Below are 21,270 nucleotides of genomic sequence, written 5' to 3'. Positions count from 1 at the left end.
CTTGTTTGTAGACAATACACAGAAACCAGCACCTCTTTAACTTACACACAGGCTTAAGGAATACGATACTCCAGGAAGTACATAACCAACTGGGTCACTTGGGAGTAAAGAAGAACTTTGATCGTGTAAGAACATGTTTTAACTGGGCTGGATAGGAGCAAGATGTAGAACGCTGGGTGAAACAATGTGACCAATGCCAGAGGAGCAACCCTCCACATTCAACTCCTGTTGTACTTTTGTACCATTCAAGCCTCACACCCCTTTGAAAAGATTAGCTGGGACATTGTGGGACCTCTTCCAACATCATCACAAGGTAATAAATATATATTGGTGGTCACTGATTTGTGTACGAAATGGGTAGAAGTTTTTCCCCTGAAGGACACAACCATTATTACATTAGCAACTATCCCACTGAATGTGACATGGTGCGTTGCTATGGTGTATCCACAGGCCTTCACAGTGACCAAGGAGCTAATCTGTGCAGCAGTGTCATCCACTCTCTTTGCCAGATGTTGGGAATTACAAATACCAGAATGTCTGCTGCAGGGAAATGGTCAAGTGGAGTGATTTAATTGCACAGTGGAAGCAATGCTATCCAAGATGGTCGATGAGAACCAGCATGACTGGGATTCCCAACTTCCTAAGGCTCTTTTTGCTTATAGGACTGCAGTTCATGAAGTCACTAAGTTTAGTCCATTCCACCTCACATTTGCTTGTTTACCCCAGCTTCCAGTTGATGTCATCCTTGGACGATTACAACATAGTAAAGTTTCTTATTACCCCCAATTTGTACAAGAGGCACATCACAAAATGAAAACATCTTACATTACTGCTAGAGAGTACTGGCGGGCACAACATGCACGCCAACAGCGGACACATGATAACTGTGGCATTTCTGAGGAGTTCCAAATAGGTGACAAGAGTGTGGTAGTACACTCCCGTAGTACCCAAAGATCATACTAGAAGTTTGAATCGTTCTGGAAGGACCCTATACTACCCTTGATAAACCGGGGCCAGTGAGTTACAAAATACAATTAATTGGGGGAATCCAACAGTTTGCGGTACATCGCAGTAGGCTAAAGCTCTGCCACACTCCACCCCTACAGCAAACACCACCTTCCATAGTGTCTACACAGTCCAAGTCAGAATTGCAGCACCACACAGCTTTATACAGTGATGTAACAGCTGGGCCACTATTCAAGAATAGCCGGATATACTAGTGCAACAAACCCGTCAACGTCTCCTGTAACATAGACTGATTGACTATTAATATTGTTGTAATAATATATTCATATTGTATGCTGTGCTATTTTTAGAATAATAGACTATCGCGCACGCACAATTATACCACATGGTGTCAGAAGTGGCTAGTCATGTCTACTACTACCATTGTAACGAACCTCCAATTACAGCCTCCAATGCCGTTTTGCTTAAAGGATACTGAGGAATGGCCGCGATGGAAGTGGCGATTTGAGCAGTTTCGACTAGTGTCTGGTTTGAAAGAACAAGGAGAGGAACGACAAGTGAGCACCCTCCTGTGCTGCCTTGGCAAAGACGCGAAAGAGATTCTAGACACAACTCGAATATCTGAAGAAGACAGGAAGAGCTATACTAAGGTCATTGGAGAGTTCGATAATTATTTCAAGGTGTGCAAGAATATTATTTTTGAACGTGCTCGGTTTAACAGACGAAACCAACTCAAATGTGAATCTGCTGAACAGTTTATTACCGAAGTGCACAGGCTTGCTGATCGTTGTGAGTTCAAGGGTATGAAGGACGAACTAATTCGAGACCGCCTCGTGGTAGGAATATTAGACCAAACCCTTTCAGAAAGACTCCAATGGAACCGGACCTGACTCTAGACAAGGCGAAACGGATGATCCGCCAACGCGAAGCTGTCAAGGCACAACAAGAAATTTTGAAAGGCAAAGAGAAGGAGGAAATCTCATTACATGCAGTTGACAAGTATGCTCCGAGGAGGAAATTACCAGCAATACCACCACAAACTAAGCTACCAAAACATAAGCCATCAGTGCTCCAAACTTGCAGGCGATGTGGAAAAGGCTCCCATCCTCGCCAAGAGAGTCCAGCAAGAGAGGCGATTTGTTTTTGCTGCAACAGAAGAGGCCATTTTGGAAACCAATGCCTCTCAAGTACAGTGGTCAATACCAAAGGGGACCTAAATGAACTTACTATGGACTATACTAGAGATCACCAAGACACTACTAGCTCTTACCTGGATACAGTCAGGGGTGAACAAAACTGGATCTGGGAAGTGGAAGTCACAGTCAACAACAGAACAGTGCCTTTCAAAGTTGATACAGGTGTGGAAGTCACTGCAATATCTGGATCTCTTTGGGAATAACCTCCCCCTGGCAAAAACAGATACATTGCTTTTCAGTCCGGATCAGACTCCGCTGGAAGTCATAGGGACGACCTCCCTTTCCCTAACTTACCGCCATGAATCCTGTTCACAAACTGTATATGTCATCAAAGGATTAAGAAACAACCTTCTTGGACTGCCAGCTATCAGAGAACTTAAATTTTTGACAAATGTATGTACAGTTGAAAAACCTATTATGTCTCAGCATCCTGCTTTGTTTAAGGGACTCGGAACATTTGCACAAGAGTATGAGATTAAGCTAAAGCCAAATAGCCAACCATTTGCGCTTTATGCTCCTAGGAATGTCCCCATACCTTTAAGGTCGAAGGTAAAAGAGGAACTACAACGTATGGAGAACCTAGGAGTTATATCCCCAGTAGAGGAACCAACATCCTGGTGTGCTGCTATGGTGGTTGTTCCAAAGGAGTCAGGAGCTGTTCGTATTTGTGTTGACCTAAAACCGCTTAATGAGAGTGTTTTATGAGAAGTGCATCCCATGCCAAAGGTGGATACTACTTTAGCACAATTAGCAGGGGCCAGAGTTTTCAGCAAATTGGATGCCAACAGTGGGTTTTGGCAAATCCCATTGGCGAAACAATCTAGAGTACTGACTACTTTCATCACTCCATATGGCCGGTTTTGTTTTTAACAAGCTTCCGTTTGGCATTTCCAGTGCACCAGAAATATTCCAACGCCGTATGAATGATCTCTCTGGACTTCCTGGAGTGCTGTGCCATGTTGATGACATTCTGATTTATGGCAAATATGTAGCAGAACATGAATCAAGGTTACATGCTACCCTTGAAAGGATCCAAGCAGCAGGAGTTACACTGAATGAAAGTAAATATCAGTTTTACCAGTCCCATGTTAATTTCCTAGGTCACATCATAGATGAAAGTGGAATCTCACCAGACCCAAGGTAATAGAGAAAATGAGCTCCCCAACATCAGTCACAGAGTTAAGGAGGTTCATGGGAATGGTGAATCAAATGAGTAAGTTTTCACCAAATATAGCCCACCCATCCCAACTACTTAGGGTGTTGCTGAGCTCTAAGAAAGCCTGGGTGTGGACTGCTGTTCATACAGAAGCATTTGTAAAGCTGAAAGATGAGATTTTGTCACCTCGTGTTTTTGCCCTCTATGATGTTGAGGCAAAAACCAAGATTAGTGCTGATGCTTCAGCATATGGACTTGGAGCTGTCCTGCTGCAGCAACACCAAGAAATTTGGCGACCTGTAGCATTTGCTTCAAGAGCCCTTAGTGAAGCTGAAACTCGCTACGCCCAAATAGAAAAAGAAGCTTTGGCTCTCACTTGGGTTCTAGAGAAGTTTTCTGAGTATGTTCTGGGTAAGACGGTGGTATTGGAAACAGATCATAAGCCTTTAGTTCCCATCCTTGGCAAGAAGAGCCTGGACCAACTTCTGCCACGGGTGCTAAGATTCAGATTGCGTTTAATGCGATTTCAATATACCATGTGCCAGGCAAGACCTTATACACTGCGGACACACTGTCCAGAGCTCCCTTGCGAGAACCCCATGAAGTCAACAACTCACAATCAGCTGCAGAGATAGAGCAGTTTGTTCATGCTATCACAACTGCCCTCCCAGCTAGTCCTGATCGTTTGGAGTTACAGCACGGCACAAGCAGAGGACAACTTGTGTTCCAAACTCATTGATTATTGTAAGTCTGGATGGCCTACCAGGAATCAACTTAGTAGAGCTCTGAAGGACTACCGGAGATTTCGTGGAGAACTCACCCTCAGTGGTAACTTACTTCTCTACCAGTCCAGAATCGTTGTACCGGTGGGCACGAGGAGGAAACTTTAGAAAAGATTCACCATGGCCACCAGGGAATCCAACGATGTAGACTGCGGGTGTCTTCCTCAGTATGGTGGCCAGGAGTTTCTTCTGAAATAGAGAAGTTTGTTCAGGCATGCACAGTATGCCAAAAGACCATAACCCACAACAGAGAACCATTGATTAGTACACCTCTACCCAGTCACCCATGGGAGCGCATAGCTTTGGACTTGTTTGAACTGAAGGGTTCTGCCTACCTGCTGGCAGTTGATTACTACTCCAGGTTTGTGGAAGTTGAGAAGTTGAGTTCCACTACATCATCAAGTGTTATCACTAAACTGAAGTCCATTTTTGCAAGATTTGGTATTCCTGCAGAAGTAATATCTGACAATGGCCCACAATTTAACTCCCAGGACATGAAAGAATTTTCAGAGATCTATGGGTTTAGACATACCACGACGAGTCCTCACTACCTCCAAGCCAAAGGCTTGGCTGAAAGAACAGTTAAAATTGTTAAAGGATTGTTAGAGCACTGTGGTGATCCATACCGAGCATTTCTTAGCTACAGAGCAACACCTTTCCCATGGTGTAGACTTAGCGCTAATGGGGAGGAGAATAAAGACAGATGTGCCACAAGTGAAAGCTAACTTCATCCCTCAATGGCCCTATACTGAGAGTTTTAGAGAATTAGATGCAAAGTTTAAGGCATCTCAGAAAGACAACTACGATAAACGTTATCGTGTAAGAGAGCTTCCACCTCTACCAAAAGACCGGAATGTATGGGTGAACACTAGAGAGCAGCAAGTCCCAGGTAGAATACTACAAATGGCTGATACTCCCAGGTTGTATGTGGTTGAAACCCCCACAACCCAAGTAAGGAGAAATCGCACACATCTTAGACCTCGGTCTGAACCTACTGAGATGAACTCTAATGAATCTTCAGTAACTCCTCCAAGACCTGTCACTCGCTCACAAACAGGAGTTACAATCCATCCTCCTGACCGTCTTCGATATTGACTTAGAGGAGGGAGATGTAACAGAGACTGATTGACTATTAATATTGTTGTAATAATATATTCATATTGTATGCTGTGCTATATTTTTAGAATAATAGACTATCGTGCACGCGTAGTTTGCAGCACCACACAGCTTTATACAGTGATGTAACAGCTGGGTCACTATTCAAGAATAGCCGGATATACTAGTGCAACAAACCTGCCAACGTCTCCAGCACCAGCACACTCCAACATCAGACTACCGAGAGCTCACAGACCCCCAGCTCGATACGATGACTTTGTTCGACATTAATTTTGTGAGGACACAAGATCTAGGATAATGCAACACGGTTCTACTTCTTATACAATAGAACACAGACATCATATGCATACACGTAATGTAACATTAATTAGAATAGATATATCACATGATTCTGTACATGTGCTTTTGAGAAGTGTTGTATTCAAGGTTGTATTTGGTGTTACTGTATAACCCTCGAAGCCCGCACTACACTTGACATGAAAATATCTGACTCTAGACATTTAATTTTTGCATGACCCTGCAAAGTGGCACAGCTGTATGGTGTACAGGCAGTCTATGCTTCTTATTTCATTTTTGCTAAACAGCAATACGATATAGCAGAAATGAAGTTATGTCCTTACAGTTTCGATTCCTTTGCAGTCCATCTTGTCATGTATTTCTGGTTTGGTGAAGAAGAGACCGGCATAACGTTTCTTGTTGATCAACAAGTAAGGGAAGTAGACCTGATGGGATAAAACACACAAACACATCACACAGTAATGTAATTCCAATATAATAATAAATGTTTTTTTTTTTTTTTTAAAGTCCTCATTTGGTACACTGGGTAAAATGTGAGTAAAGTTTCTTGCTCGTCATCACTGAGCATCAAACCTGGAACCTTGCTACTATAAATCAGGCCAGTGTTCTAACTGCTTACGTAGTTGTGTTGAAACAGAAACCAAAGTGAAATGCTTACTCACTGACTCCCTCCCTCCCTCACACATGCATGTACGCACACATACAAACTACCAGGCCAGTACTCTACCACTTGACTGTGACATATACACAACAACAACAACAATGACAAAAACACACACCTTCTCAAACTCCAACTTTATTGGCTTAGCAAACTTTGAGGACACATATTCAGCTGCTTCCCTACCAAGCTCCATACTTTGAGCAACCGTGGAAACCCCAAATCTCACCATCACTGAATCAGTATCACCATAGATCACCTGATCCAATAGTTACATGACAACATAGGTATACATCACCCAATCTATACTGCATTTTCCAGGTTGCTTGTGAAAATAAATACAACTAAACATGTGATCTGTGATACAAATATCTTGAAATATCAAGGCTGTATTTAAGCAGCTTGCCAGCAAAACCTGACATTGAAAACAATCTATAAGATAATTTTAAAACCATAGCCTAAAGCACACAAGTATTAACTTTGAATCCTCACATGAAACAAGCACATGATTGCATTCGTTTGCGTAAGCAACCTGAAAAATATACAGTACACCTACATATGTAGCCCCTTAAAAGAACCCCACAAATAATAAGAATATTTATGTGCTGTGATACTAAGTTTCAGGTCAAATTATAAAAGGGTATGTTTTAGAAAATTGAAACCTCAACTATGTACGTACTAGTAAGTTCAGGTGCCTGCCATTTTACATAAGCTAGGACATACCATACATACAATATGAATGTGGTGTGCATTACTTAATTTATAAAGAACACAGTTACCGTATTTCCTCGTATAAAGCCCAGGCTTTTATTTCCTTCCCAGTATTTTTGACCTGGCCAGTAAATGAATAGGGCCTTTATTTGAGACCACGAGTTTATTTTGGATTGGTCCAACTGACACCCGGCGTTTAGTTAAATCCAGGTGGTGGGAGAATGGGATTTAAGCATAGAAAACAGTGATACAATGTGTTGACTATATAAACAAGTATGAGACAAGGTTTAAAATGATTGGAAAATAGTTATATCTTACATAACTACATGCCGTCCGGATTACTCATGTGATTACTCGGAGTACCTTCATCCCTCAGAAGGCTCTAAACTCAAGTACGAAGAAACTGTAGCAACAAGGAAAGCAATTAAAGCCATTAACAGTAGACTCAAGTAATAGCCTGGGTCTCTACTTGAGACCAGGCATTTATTTTCCAAAGGTGCTGGAAACCCCCCAGCTTATAATTGAGACAGGCATTTAATTGAATACGGTATATACAATGGAACCTGTTACCATGGACACTTAAAATGAGAACACCTGACAGTAAGAGCCTGTGTAATCTGTACCCTTACTTAGATAAGGTCCCTTAGTTTCCCCATAGTAACCTGGGAAATCAAAACAACCCTAAAAGGTGACCACAATAGAACAAGTTTCACTGAATCAATAGTAGTGATGTAGCACACACTACACAACAAACAATAGTCACACCTTGGCATTGTGAGCATATCCATTATCAGTACAATACTTCTCCTCTACTAACTGTCTAGAGTGCTCTATCATCTGACGACCAAATGATGTGACACTCTACATATTTGAAAATGACAAACGGCATATTAAAACACTTGTCTCTCCTTCACAGTCACAGCACATACTGTACACAACACATATGTACTACAGAGTGTGTAAGGATGTATCAGGTACCAACCACGTATCTACCTTTAATCATTACAAAATACACTGTTAAACAACAACATGATGCTACTAACAGATACCTCGTAAACCACAGTCTTAAGATAAGAGTCTCATGCCTTAATAGTAACCTTAAGAACAAAAATGTCATTTAAGAATGAATTTGATGGAATAGTAAAGTGGCATAGCACCAACATTTTGTGCACTTTGTGATACCATTATGAAACTTTCCACACAAATTGTGCTCCTCATGACATATGTTTTCTGATATGATGTCATCACGGATTTGACCTTTGGTGACATTTACAGCCATTTTTCATTGAAAATTAATCCCTTCACCGCCAAATTTGTAGAGGCTCCAATCTACTGTTTCTAAACTGCTGTAACTTACACACTATACCATATACTCCTATAAAACTATATATCATATTACTCGCTATAGAACAAGGAATTCAATTATGAAGTTGCTGTTTACACAAGAGCAACCACAAATCCATTATATAACTTTAAAGTACGAAAATCGATCTAAGTGAAACCAAACGTGAAATTTCACTACTTTACTGGCTAGCACTGTTTATAATAATACAACAAACATCACTAACCTGTTTACAGTTGAAGTGATTATCTCTAGGTCAGGTTTTCAAGCATTTGAGCAAGTGCACATGCAAGCACGAGGTCACTGTTTCGAGGAGTACAAAAGTAGCAATACGCCACTCCAACCTATATAATCTCTTTCCTTACTGTTTCTCTTTGTTAGTAGTGCCATTATCATGTTGAAGAATCGTCTACAATGCTCGTTATCAACGTTCCGAAAACACGTGATTGCATCATCTAACTGCGCAATAGTGCGAGAGACTGGTTATCCCTGTTCCCATTCACTTAAAGGCATGGCCCACTACAGGATAAGCACAGGGGCTACTAAAACGCTTGACTGAAGTTACAGGGCGTTTAGAATGTGATGCTACGGGCGTTTATAATCAAAACCGCCATATGGCGGTTGTGGCGGCGAAAGGGTTAATCATTTTTGTCTTTATCTACCTGAGGCATTATTTTACACTGTTAAAACATGGCATCAAATTAAAGGTGTTGATCTAAGAACTATATCGACTTTTGTTTTAAGTTAGTATCTCATTCCACTACAAAGTTATGATCATTATGGGAGTTAGTAAAACGCGGAATACAGAATAACAAAATAAGCAAAACTTTTCTTTTGCAGATTGTACAAATAGTTACATGCTCTATAGCAATCATACTTTATTTACACCTTGCAACAGCTCTGCATGGCACGCCACGGTGACGGATAAACAGCAGCTGGGTGAGCATTAAATGGGATGAGCACACAACCAATCACCCTAGAACGATCTACCTTCGCTAAACTTACTTATCTATACTGATGTAGCTACAAAACGCCAAGACCTAGTTCTATTCTTAGGTTAAACTAGCTGCCCTTCATGTGCATACGACTGAATTTATTAGAGTCACACTAGAGTTCAGTAGGGAAGTCCAGTGGTTAAATGGATTTCAAAATTCTTCAGGTTTGAATCAACAGTGTAGCTAGGTAAGTAAGTTTAGCTATAGATAATAGGGTACATAAAAGGGATAGGAAACGCAATAACATGATGTCACAAAATACGTACATTTCTATTGGAAATCCGTGTATTACGTCACGAACATACTCGTTACGCTTGCTCCACTTGTATCAAAGAGAAACAAATTGTTGTAACGACAGAATTTTGTAACCAACGACTGTGAAACTTCGTTACAGTGAACTCAAGTAAGTAATCGAGGGAACTAGGATGGTACCAACCCTCAAGGAAATTATACGCAAAATTAAAGGAGATTGAAAGTGAAAAAAACAGCCCAAAAATTACTTTAAACCACTTCACTTTCTTCGTAAATATATTCTATCCTTTTAACTGTGATAAACCTATTCCTTACCATTTAACAGAGGGAACCAGAGGAAATATCAGAGTGAAACAGAAACTGTTGCTTGAAGAAACGACTAAGTATCTTCCATTTTTTGCCAAAAGTTTAAACCACCTTGCAGTACAACGCAACGGTAAAAGACTGCGTTGGTGACACACCTAGCTTACCACAAGATTCGAAAGTGGAACCGGCTATACAAGAAGTGGTATGGACAAGGCATGAAGGTACTATGAGCGAAAGTACGACGGTGTGCAACAATCACAGTTAATGCAATACGTTTTGTTACAAAATCTACGGTCTGAATTCTCTGGCCAAAATCTCTCACAAAGGCCTAAATACTCACTGTAGTCTGTTGGATTACTATTTACGCTTAGAACACTAATTCCCATGCTTGAGCACAAAACTGGCTTGTCCTTTCAAGTCACGTGTAATGGAAATCAAACCGGAAATCGCTTGCGTTTCCTATCCCTTTTACTCTATTATCTATGGTTTAGCAAAGGTAGATCATTCTAGGGTGATTGGTTGTACACTCATCCCATTTAATGCTCGCCAGCTGCTGCTCTATCCATCACCGTGGTGCGCCATGCAGATATGTTACAAGGTAAATAAAGTATAATTACTATAGAGCATATAACTATGTGTTCCTGAAGAAAATTACAACATACACATGTGAGCTAAAACAATAATTATACTAATTATACAGTCAAGTTGGAAGGGAGATACTGGGCATAGTGGGGAAGGATGAATACAGGGTAAAGGGGGAAAAGTGGGAACTGGTAGGTACTAGTGGATTAAATGGAGAGATGGTAATCATTGGAATAGTGTGTAGTATTAAAGTCAGAAATCAGTTCGTAAACAGATAGATCTGGTCCGGAAAGTGCTAAAGGTCTACTACTAACTGTGGGTGGATGATAAGGGGCAATTCTAATGGGTAGTGAGCTTGATAACCAGAGTGCCTCAAATCATGTGGTTGCCCATCACACAGAGTTTCAGAAGCAATTCCATCAGCAACAACTAAAAGAGAGTTCACGGTATCTGGGGGTGCTGAAGTTACCAAATGTGAAGTCTTCTGTTCTGCAACAGCAGTAATGGCCTCCTCAAGCAGCTCAAAATCAGTTGGCCCAATGTTCTCAGTCGTAACAGCTCCTTGAGATGATGCAAAAGTGAACTGAAAGTGTGAATCTTCAATACCAATGCCTTGAGGAACCGCATCTTTGGAGTCCAAATGAAGCATATTCAACAGAGAGCGATGAAAACCTATTGGTGACGGGAAACGCAGAAGGAAAGTTATTATCAGACACTGTGTTGTTCCTGCAGAGGCCAGATGATACTTCTGTTCAACTTTGTTCACTTACATTGGCACAGGGCTGACTATAACCATTTGTACAATCTGCAAAAGATAAGTTTTGCTTATTTCGTTATTCCGCAATTCTGTATTCCGCGTTTTACTAACTCCCGATCATTTTTATAAGTCATAAAATTCTTTGCCCTTGGGGTATAAATTACTAATGGGCAAGTAATTCATAGAATTTCATGGTTAATACAAGTGATCACAAGTATACAAACATCTTGGAATTTTCAACTAGAGTAGGGATTATAGCATATCGATAAAAGTACTGAAACAAGTTGGAGTAGTCCATGATATTAAAAACTGTGCATGCTCAAGATACCATAACGGAAATGCACAGTAGGGATATAAAACTCCCTTTTGTTTTACTGTGATTTAATATCGTGCATTACTCCAACTTGTTTCAGCACTTTTTATCGATGTGCTTTGGTCCCTACTCTAGTTGAAAATGCCAATTTTCGTGTACTTGTTTGTTAACTTTCTTTGTAAATAATATTATTATGACTGGTGAACCCAGGCATACCGCGAAAGAAATGGCGCCATGCGCTCCAGCAAAAGTGAAGCTTTGTTGTCAGCTATATTAGACCAGTTACACAGCATTACGAATCAAGAACTGTTCGAAAAGCACTTCTGTAATCCACGCATACCGCATCAAAATAAATTAGCAAGTCCCAGTTATATCAATTGTCATTTGAAAAGTGAAGTATCCATTACGCTTCATTGTCAGCTATGTTCAACCTGTTACACAGCAGTATGAATCAAGAACTGTTTGAAAAGCACCTCTGCAATCAAAGTAGCCACTATGAAAAATACAGATAATTTCTGTTATGAAGGGAAGCCATCACATGCTACTGCCAAATCGACACTTTTCGCTATCAGCAAAGATGAATGGGACACAAAGGAGGACACCAGTGAGTCGATGAAGAATGCATTGTACATACTGCAGTATGCCAAAAGGCACCTCTTGGACCGAAGCGACATTGAACAGTGAAAAAATCAAGCCCGTAGCCTTAGCTGTTATCCAGTTACGCTTGCCTGAAGGTATCAGTCAGTCAGTTACTCAGTCGGTCAGCAGAAAATTCCATTTAATAATTTAAAAAATCCGTAGCAACTTGTTGAAAGCATTTCGGGTCAATTGATCTGAAGACTTGCTTGGGCTTAGTTTTATGTAAGCAATACTGCCTCATCATCATCAGGGAAAAGCGAGGCTGATTTTTGGGTGATGTTTTTTCATGGGCCACACCCACTCCTTTGTGGTCCCTACTATACAGTACCATCATACTGTATGATGACTTTGGAATGAAATCCCCTATTGACTTCAAAAAGAAGTCGAGTAGTTCATTGTAGCAGCACCTTTAATTTGAAACGGTGCAAAATGATGTCTAAGACGAAAAGATGAATTTTCAATACAAAAATGGCTGTAAAGGTCACCAAAGGTCAAATACGTGATGGCACTATATCAAAAAATATATGTCACAAGGAGTATACAACTTATATGAAAGTTTCATAATTGTATCAAAAAGTACACAACTATTGCACTATGCTACTCTACTAGAAGGTAAATATAGACATGAAATGTGCTTAAAACTTAAATGGTCATGTGGTGAACTTAGCAGTGAAAGCCTTGAAACTTCTGAATAATGCACACTTACAGTAAGTGCACTTAAAAAGAATCCCTTGTTGCAGTAACCATGCACAGTAGTGGTGGAGTAGCAGATGAACCATTTTGACAAAATACTTATTCAGTTTCCACTATATACATACATGCATGAAACCAATAGCTTACAAACAGCCATTGATCATGGTGGAAGTGCACACACACACACACACACACACACACACACACACACACACACACACACACACACACACACACACACACACACACACACACACACACACACACACCTGTGACACTTCAATGCAAGGTAATTTGCCAACAGAAGCTCCAGTGAAGCCATAAACAGAGTTTGCACTAAGCTTCAGCGCCAGCTGCCTCCCATCCAACACTCTCTTCTTGAAGGAATCAGTCTCATGCTTTAGCTCCTCTTTAGCCCTACCAACATGACATACACACACCAGGTGGACCCCAATATCACACAGTGGATGGATTAACCCCTATCATCCGCATAGCAAAACACTTATAATTTCCATCATTAGAAAATGTCAACTACGTAATCAAACCTACTGTATAGTAAACTTGTCCATTCAAATAAATTTGTTGTTTGGCCAAATACTGATTGATTGAAATTTACGTAGTCTAAAAAATGGTAACTTATTTTAAACTTCCCAGCTAGCTACATTAACAGGCTAAACAATGCAACATGTTGATATATATATAGTGGCAGTCACCTCTTCCTGGCGGACAAAAGATTCTCAAGGATCTCGGGAAGTAGCCCTCTCCTTACTGATGACTTCACAAAGTAGTTACCAGACGGAGTACGTATGTACTCATCAGGGTTCAGCCTGTATGGTGGAGACACAGTACACATGATACTCAATAAGATTGGTATAGTCAGGTAGTAGAAGGAATTCGCAAGTGTTGCACTCAGGGTGTATGTCTCACTACACTACACACACAAAACAAAGCCTTCAGCTGCCGCTAGGCGGTCACGCTGCCCAGTGGCCAGCATTGCCCTGTGTGCTACTCAAGTGCTATGAGTCAGTGCAGGCATGCCCTCCTGGGGCAGGACTAGTAACCCGCAGCAGGCAGTACCATGTCTCATAGTTGAAGGTGTGGGCACCCAAAGTCCCACCTGGACCTTCAACTGCTATATGAGACATGGACAGTTGAGCATTTGCTTCCCCAGTTAACACCAGGTACCCATTGATGTTACAGCTGGATGGGCTGCTTCCCCAGTTGGCACCAGGCCACCAGGTCTCCATTTTAACAACTGGGTAGATGTGAGTAAAGTTTCTTGCTCAAGGAAACAACAATAACACCAAAGTGGCCCAGCTGGGAATCAAACCTGGAACCTTTCGATTACCAGGCAGATACCCTAACCACTTGGCCATGCATGCTGCCCCACACACACAGACACACACGCACACACACATTCAGCTCACTTCTCCCGATCAGGTTGTTTCTGTAGCAGTGTGGTATAGCAGAGATTGTGGGCTTGAATGATGGATGGGTACAGTGAAGAGAAATCCAGCGTAGCAATAGGTACATCGTAATACCTGAAAATGAACACACAAATGGTAAAAGTGTCTCCACTTATTATCTGAATAGAGGGAAGACAACATGCAAGATTTCAAGAACTTATTTTTGGTGCATTAATATGAAGTGGCTGTAGCACCCATCCCATTCTGACCATGTTTAAGTGCCCTAATAGAGTACAGTGAGGTATCCTGATCATTTAAAGGACTAAATGTGTGTACATTAATGGAAAAGGGCCATACTGATCCCTCCCAACTGGTAACACAACACACAGTTTACCCTCGGTGTGGTTCTATGACAGTCGCTCCAGTATACTCCTCTCCACTCTCAATCTTGTGCACTGGCATCACCAGATCTTGCTGACGTGCCTACAACAAAACCAAGTGTGTGTAGTGAATGCATTCATCATATGTACACTGCATTTGAGCAGCATCATAGTCTTATAGATTCGTTGCATTTAACTGAAGTGCAAAACTGACCTGCCTCAGCAGTTGAGAGACGACCTTTATTTGTTGACCTCTTGTTAACAGGTAGTTTAGGGGTACACCAGTGACCCTAGCCATCTCCATGTAATTGATGATACACATCAACTTCTCCATTAGCCTCAATGGCAGCACTGCATCCTTCATACAGTATATGGCTAGTCTCCTTCGAGTCTGGTCTGTCCCATTCTATACAGTACACACATACATACATAAAGTATGTATTGATTTGTTTATCTATTTGCAGGCAAAGAGCTTGTATTAATGGTTGGTCAGAGAACACATGTGAAGTTTAGTTATATACAGAATATGGCTGGTGCAATATTTTAAACATTCGAATATTTGTTCGATTATTTGGCTATTTGCATGCCTGAACCACTATTAGAACATTCGTTTTTCTGTAAGTTCTATTTTATTTACTAAACCACCCTCAATAAGGTTTCAAATCCTTGTCTGATATTAATCCCAACTCTTCTATTGGTTTGTTATTTGAATTGCTATGATGCTTCCTGTGCTAGAACACCAACTATGAAACGTCTTTTTATTTGTCAAGCTTTTTACTTATACCAATTAAGGTTTGCTGAATACAGAAGATCAGTGCACTACAAACCAAAGTACAGAATAAGGGGAAATTAATGCTCAGACAGAATGGCCAAACAAAAATAAATTTGATTGACTATTTTCAACATTGCATGGCTACAGTTACACTGCTTTTTGCAGTGTGAAGCACAAGCCTTCTGGGGGTTGGGGTGTGGGGGCATGCTACCCCAGGAAATTTTCAACATTTTACAAATGATGAACTGAATGTACCTAGCTACTGCATGTTGACATCATACACAATTACTATTTTACATGATACATCATTGTGCAGTTTGTAGTCCTACAACCTTTGCTTAGTTGACATTACATTGACTCATAAACTGATGTATGATTGACAAAAAGTTTATTCCATTAAGTCATGGATGGCAGAGGATATCTTTCAATAATGTGACTGATCGTCTTGTCATATGCATTTTTTTTGCTGTCCTTCCAAATCTCTCCCTCCACAGTCATTGAGATATTCTGGGAGATGGTCGTCAAATGTTCCATGTATCCCCTTTAACTTGGCTTTGCTCTTGACCAGTACATGCTATGTATGAGTCCCTATATTGGACTCGATAAGCTCCTGGTTTCACCCGTATTATTACATGTGCATCATGCCTGTGGTCACATATGTCTGAGGACTCATCTGCATTAGCTAATCTATAATATTATTTGCACAACATTTCATCAACAGTGGCTTCTCTCATAGGTTGAAGTTTCAAATAAAGATGGAATAAAGTTTACCTTAACTCCTGGCGGAACAGAAATCGTCAAGTCAATATCAAGAAGGAATTATCGATCAGCAGCATCCAATTTTATTGCTGGTATCAAGCACAAAGATGTCATTTGATAAATGCAGTGGCTAATTGTATTCGTATTGAGATGAAGAAAATCTGCTCTTTAAATTACAACTCCATGTAGTGTCAGGGCCACCGAGAAATAGCAAAGTTCAGCTGGGAAATTGTATGGCAAGAACTGGGTCATGAAGTGCCTTGATCGTATATTTTTCCAAAGGCACTGAAACAGTTTATATCATTTTTGGCTTGCACAATTCTGAAGAAACGATACAAGCACGTGTCAAGTATTTTCATTTCTCTTATTTGCAAATGCAACAAATAAGGAGGTAAGTTAAGAAAGTGTATTGTTGTGCACATTGAATTGTTTGCGGATAGGTGTACAGATATTTATGGTTGAGTATGGCCCCGTCAACAAGTAACAAAGTCGTAGAAGGTTTGATGAATGGGTTTGACGGTGATGCATGTGGTGTCTTGCAGACGTACTTAAGGAGAATTATGTGGAGAATTTAATATGACATTGTACTCTAGGATACCACATTGTTTCCCATGACTGCAGAACGCAATAGCTATCTTATTACTGGTAGTAACACAGATGATGATGATGATGATATATCTAGTTGTGATAGCCACTGGAGTGTTTGTGGCTCTGTGTGTCAGTCACATCTGATGCTGAGGAGGAGGAGGAGGAGGATGAAAACAGGAATATAGATGATTTTGTACTGGATATGCTAGAGGGAGGAAGTATTGAGGAACTTTCTATAACCATAGCAGAAATCTTTGATGACCCATTATCAGCAGCCTGTCACATCTCCTCAACAATTGGTTGTGATGCACAACAAACAGTCTATGCAAATTTCAACACCAGAATGTCATGACACAGCCTTCTATGGAAATGTCCACATTAGCCATTGATGACAATAGATTAGTTATGCACAATTCTGTGTCCTAGCTATACCTTGGTCATCGACAGCAATGATATGAATGTTAGAAGTCACCAAAGACTTGATCGTACAACTAAATCATACCACTTTTGTCATGGTTATACTGTACTAGATTTCTAGGGTACTACCTGATGGACCTCGATTGAGAATCTTATCTCCACAATTTATTCTACCCAGTAAAGCAGATTTGGAGAGTGTCATCAGTGATTTCATCAAGGTAACTTCTATTATTGTGTAGTGTACATTTGATGTAATTGTAACTATTGCAGAGTGCTTGTACATTATCTCTCTCAAAATGATTCATATAAGACCAGAGTGCAGTGGCATATACTAACTGAATTATATACTGAACAACTGTCACAGAGATCACACGTAGCAAGTGCAACATTAAGATTGTGAATCTTGTTGGTACCACTTGGGATTCAACCTAAGAATGAAGCAGAACTGAAGCAGATGGCTGAGATACTGGACAAGTTTAATTTGCATGTTCCAATGTGCCACTACAGTATTGCCCAAGAAGACGGAGAAGTGGAACACCTTGTATCACCCATTCCATGTCTGCTGTTTGGTGATCAGTTAACTGTGGCTTGTGTATGAGGTGCAGCTGTGTTGTGCAGTTCACATGTTTTTGAACCAAGTCAACTGGGAGAATTTGTTCCGAATGGCATGCAAAGTCATACTGTTACATTAACATGCATGTAATGTACAGGTTGTGGTGGACAGGCAGTAATCAAATGTACTTTACATTCATTTAATAACAAGGAAGCATCTACCACTGTTACTATTGTTGATCAACCTGCCAACCCTACTACGAGGGTAACACTGATGTCAATGACCCTGTGACTTCTTATGCTGTCGATTTCCTTGGCATGGGTTTATTCTGGCATACACTTCATGATGCTATTAGGGAAGGCAATGCAAACAGAATACTCTGTCTGCTATTGGAAATTTATGGCAGCCATTTTTCATCTACAAAGGTATTATAATTGAAGCAGTCAATTTGCTAACCCAAACCTTATTGTTGTCCCTGAGGCAGGTGTGTGAAATAAAATGGAGAAGAACAGTAAATACTACCGGAACAATTGGTAGGTAGAAACATTCCGGTTGATCTGCACATGGAACATCTAAACAAGAGGCTTAAGATAACAATGAGAAATGGCTCTAACATCACACCAAAGACTGTACAACATGGTTCCAAAACATTGGGCACAACAGAACACAGGTTCAGGGTGGAATCTGATGTTGCACAGTCAAAGTGTCACCATACTGTACCTTCCAACAACAAGGACATATTCAAAATCAAGGAACAGCTAATAACAGAACAGGTAAGGAGTACCACAAAACATACAGGACAAGCCACTGTTACAATCCACCAATTGGGGGGATAAAATAATTGATTGGGTGAAAGAAAAAAAATTTAAACTACCTCTTGTAACCTGCACTGCATCATGTTTTGCTCAATGTATCATTATAAATTTTAATTAACATTTATCACACAAACACAAATGTGTACAGATATCACAACATTCACAAGCTTTAAGTAATTCACTGTTACGCTCTGAGAAGAACTGAACAATTTTTTCCTAGATGACATTGGTGAACATTGTCCTCGTATTCCTTCATGGCAGAAGTAATGACCTATTCCCCTTATTTTGTAGGATAGACAATAGACGTCCATCTCTCCCAGCTCGTCCAGATTATTGCACCAGTTCTTCTAGTATTCAAGGCGATCCATACTTGACAACTCAATATCTGGACAATCCACTCCCAAGCCAAATGCAGTCATGGCTATCAGCAACCGCAACACACCGTTTGGTTTACAAATTTCCTTTCGCAGCATCTCAGGCTTTTCGTTTGTAGACACAGAAGCAAATACATCTGCTAAACAACCCCCCACTGTGGGCTGAGTTACGGGAGGCTCAGGTAAATTCTTTCTTAGCAACCTCTCCATTGTTGCAAAAAAAAACTAGCACAATGCTATAAAGACTGACAAAATAATATGGTGTTTGGTGTATCAGTTTGTTTTAATGTTAGCTCATCATTTAGCTGATTGTACAACTCCAGAATCAACACAACTGGTTTGACTGGATATTTGATGTTAGGTCTAGACCTATTATAGCTGGGTCTTCCAGAGAAAGACGGCTTATGACACATTTTAATGTCTCCTTACTTGCAGTAGCTGTTAGGGCTAACACTTTAACAGACTTTGGAAGAAGACTTATTATGTCTCCAATTTCTGCAAACAATACCCGAAAGTTATCTTCCCTGTAAGCGTAGCAAACTTACAATGTGATGTGTACATACCAAAGCTTAACACAGTGTGTTTCATTAACAACCAATGTCCTTCTGATAACAATCATAGAACGGATTGTCCAACCTCCGAACTGATTGAATTTTTCCCTTTACCACTGACAAAACAGCTTGCTCATCTTCTTGTGCCTCACCAACAAACTCAACAGTGATCTCTTTTGTGTAAACTTCTCTTTTGAGTCAAGCATCAATGACATTAGTGGAGTAACCACCACTGCTATAGAATCTGATACACCTGATAACACAGAAGGCATTATATATTGAACAACAGCTACATACCCAATAGTTCATCAAACAGGAGAGGAAGAACAGCAAAAATTAATGATTTTCCATAACCAGTTGGCAAAGCAACAATGGCCTGACAAATTCCTGTAAAGCTTTTAACTGTTTTGGTTTCAATTACCCCAACTTCACAAACTGAACAACTTGCTCTACTGCACTTTCAAAGCCGCCATTGTCCAATTGCTTAAACCGCAGCACATGCAGACTTAACCAGGAACAATTAGTAAGCAATCAACACCTTTAAATGTGTGAAATCCAGGGGCTTAGGAACTGGTCCGGCTAGTCTGGTTTTGGCTGGACCACTTTTCACAGCTTTTTTTTTTTAATGCATTCATAATGTAGCTACCCAGCCCAGCAACAAGCGCACGACTTAATAATGAACTATACGTTTTTAGGTGTTAAAATGGCGACTCAATCTGCGACTTTGTCAACAGCTGTCAGTGAGCCTTTTAGAGCTTTGAACAAGCCTCATCAACCGAGAAGCTTTAACTATCCTACCAGAACGTTTGGTAATAAGAACCCAGCAAAACGAGCATTTAGAGCTGCGTGGTTTGAAAGATGGAGCTGGCTGCATTATGACAAAGCTTCAGACCTGGCGTTTTGTTTCTTATGTCGTAAAGCAGGGACAGAAGGAAAGCTAAAAGCTGCTAATAAGAATCTATTGTTCATTAGCAAGGGTTTTTCGAACTGGAAAGATGCCACTGTTCAGAACACACGAAAAGGGGGGGGGGGGGGGGGCATGCCCCCAGACCCCCCTAGAAGGCTCATGCTTCGCATTTCACTTAGTGTGCACACTGCATTCCCTAGCATCCATCCTGTCCCAGGTCCCTCACAGGGAGAACCAGACCAGTAGCAAATAGCTTCCTACCTACGCCCCTGAAATCTCAGTCAGGTATTTCGAACCCTATTTCAAGGGGATGCTTATAATCTCTAATCGATAAGTGCCATCCTGAAGAAATAGCAGTCTAGCCACACGACACTAATTAAAGTCCTCGTGATAAAAACCTGCTACATATATGGTAGTTAGATGACTTATCAACTTCCAAAAATAGATATCAGTGCAGCAATTGATGGTGTGGTTTCAATCATGAAAGCATCTGGTGACCACGAAAAAATAATGTGGAGCCACTTCAGGAGATTCAAATTAGAAAGAACCATACTGGGAGTCAGAGCTACTATTATTGCATCTCCAACAAAACTGATCCTTGACACTGGGTTGTTTCTTCAAATCCATCTAGTCTACATTGTGCCTGACTTGCAAGAAGCCACACATGTGCATAACACACCAGGCGTTCTTCATGGCTTCCAAATATTAAGGGTCCAAGCTCATCTCTAGTTGCTACAAGGTAGCCGACACTAGATGATGTAGTATACATTTCGGACAATGTAGGACACATGTAGGATGTAAGGCTCAATGCAAGTCTGGCGCATTTGTATAAAATTGGGTGGAACCATAAAAAATAATGCATTTAAAATTATGCACAAAAATGTGTGGAATGCATGTCTATTACTGGGATCGTATTCTTCAGTAAAGAGTTAAGGGATCACATTCTTCAGGAACTGAGACTTAATATCATACACACATATAGTATAT

At 40.5% G+C, this 21,270-nt stretch overlaps 1 protein-coding gene across 1 annotated transcript in view; it reads right to left on the bottom strand.

The window, feature by feature from the left end:
- Positions 1-21,270, bottom strand: part of LOC136262022 (DNA polymerase delta catalytic subunit-like) — a 34,019-nt gene that overhangs the window by 6,752 nt on the left and 5,997 nt on the right. Inside the window, exons 4-11 of the mRNA XM_066056150.1 lie at positions 14,762-14,953; positions 14,562-14,650; positions 14,189-14,302; positions 13,475-13,588; positions 13,031-13,178; positions 7,648-7,743; positions 6,293-6,430; positions 5,837-5,938 (exon numbers count right to left, since the gene is read on the bottom strand). Coding sequence (XP_065912222.1) covers positions 5,837-5,938; positions 6,293-6,430; positions 7,648-7,743; positions 13,031-13,178; positions 13,475-13,588; positions 14,189-14,302; positions 14,562-14,650; positions 14,762-14,953 — 993 coding nt within the window. The remainder of the gene's footprint in view (positions 1-5,836; positions 5,939-6,292; positions 6,431-7,647; positions 7,744-13,030; positions 13,179-13,474; positions 13,589-14,188; positions 14,303-14,561; positions 14,651-14,761; positions 14,954-21,270) is intronic.

Source organism: Dysidea avara, chromosome 7 (assembly GCF_963678975.1).
Source record: "Dysidea avara chromosome 7, odDysAvar1.4, whole genome shotgun sequence".
Lineage (NCBI taxonomy): Eukaryota > Metazoa > Porifera > Demospongiae > Dictyoceratida > Dysideidae > Dysidea > Dysidea avara.
This window is presented reverse-complemented; position numbering and strand designations above follow the sequence as displayed.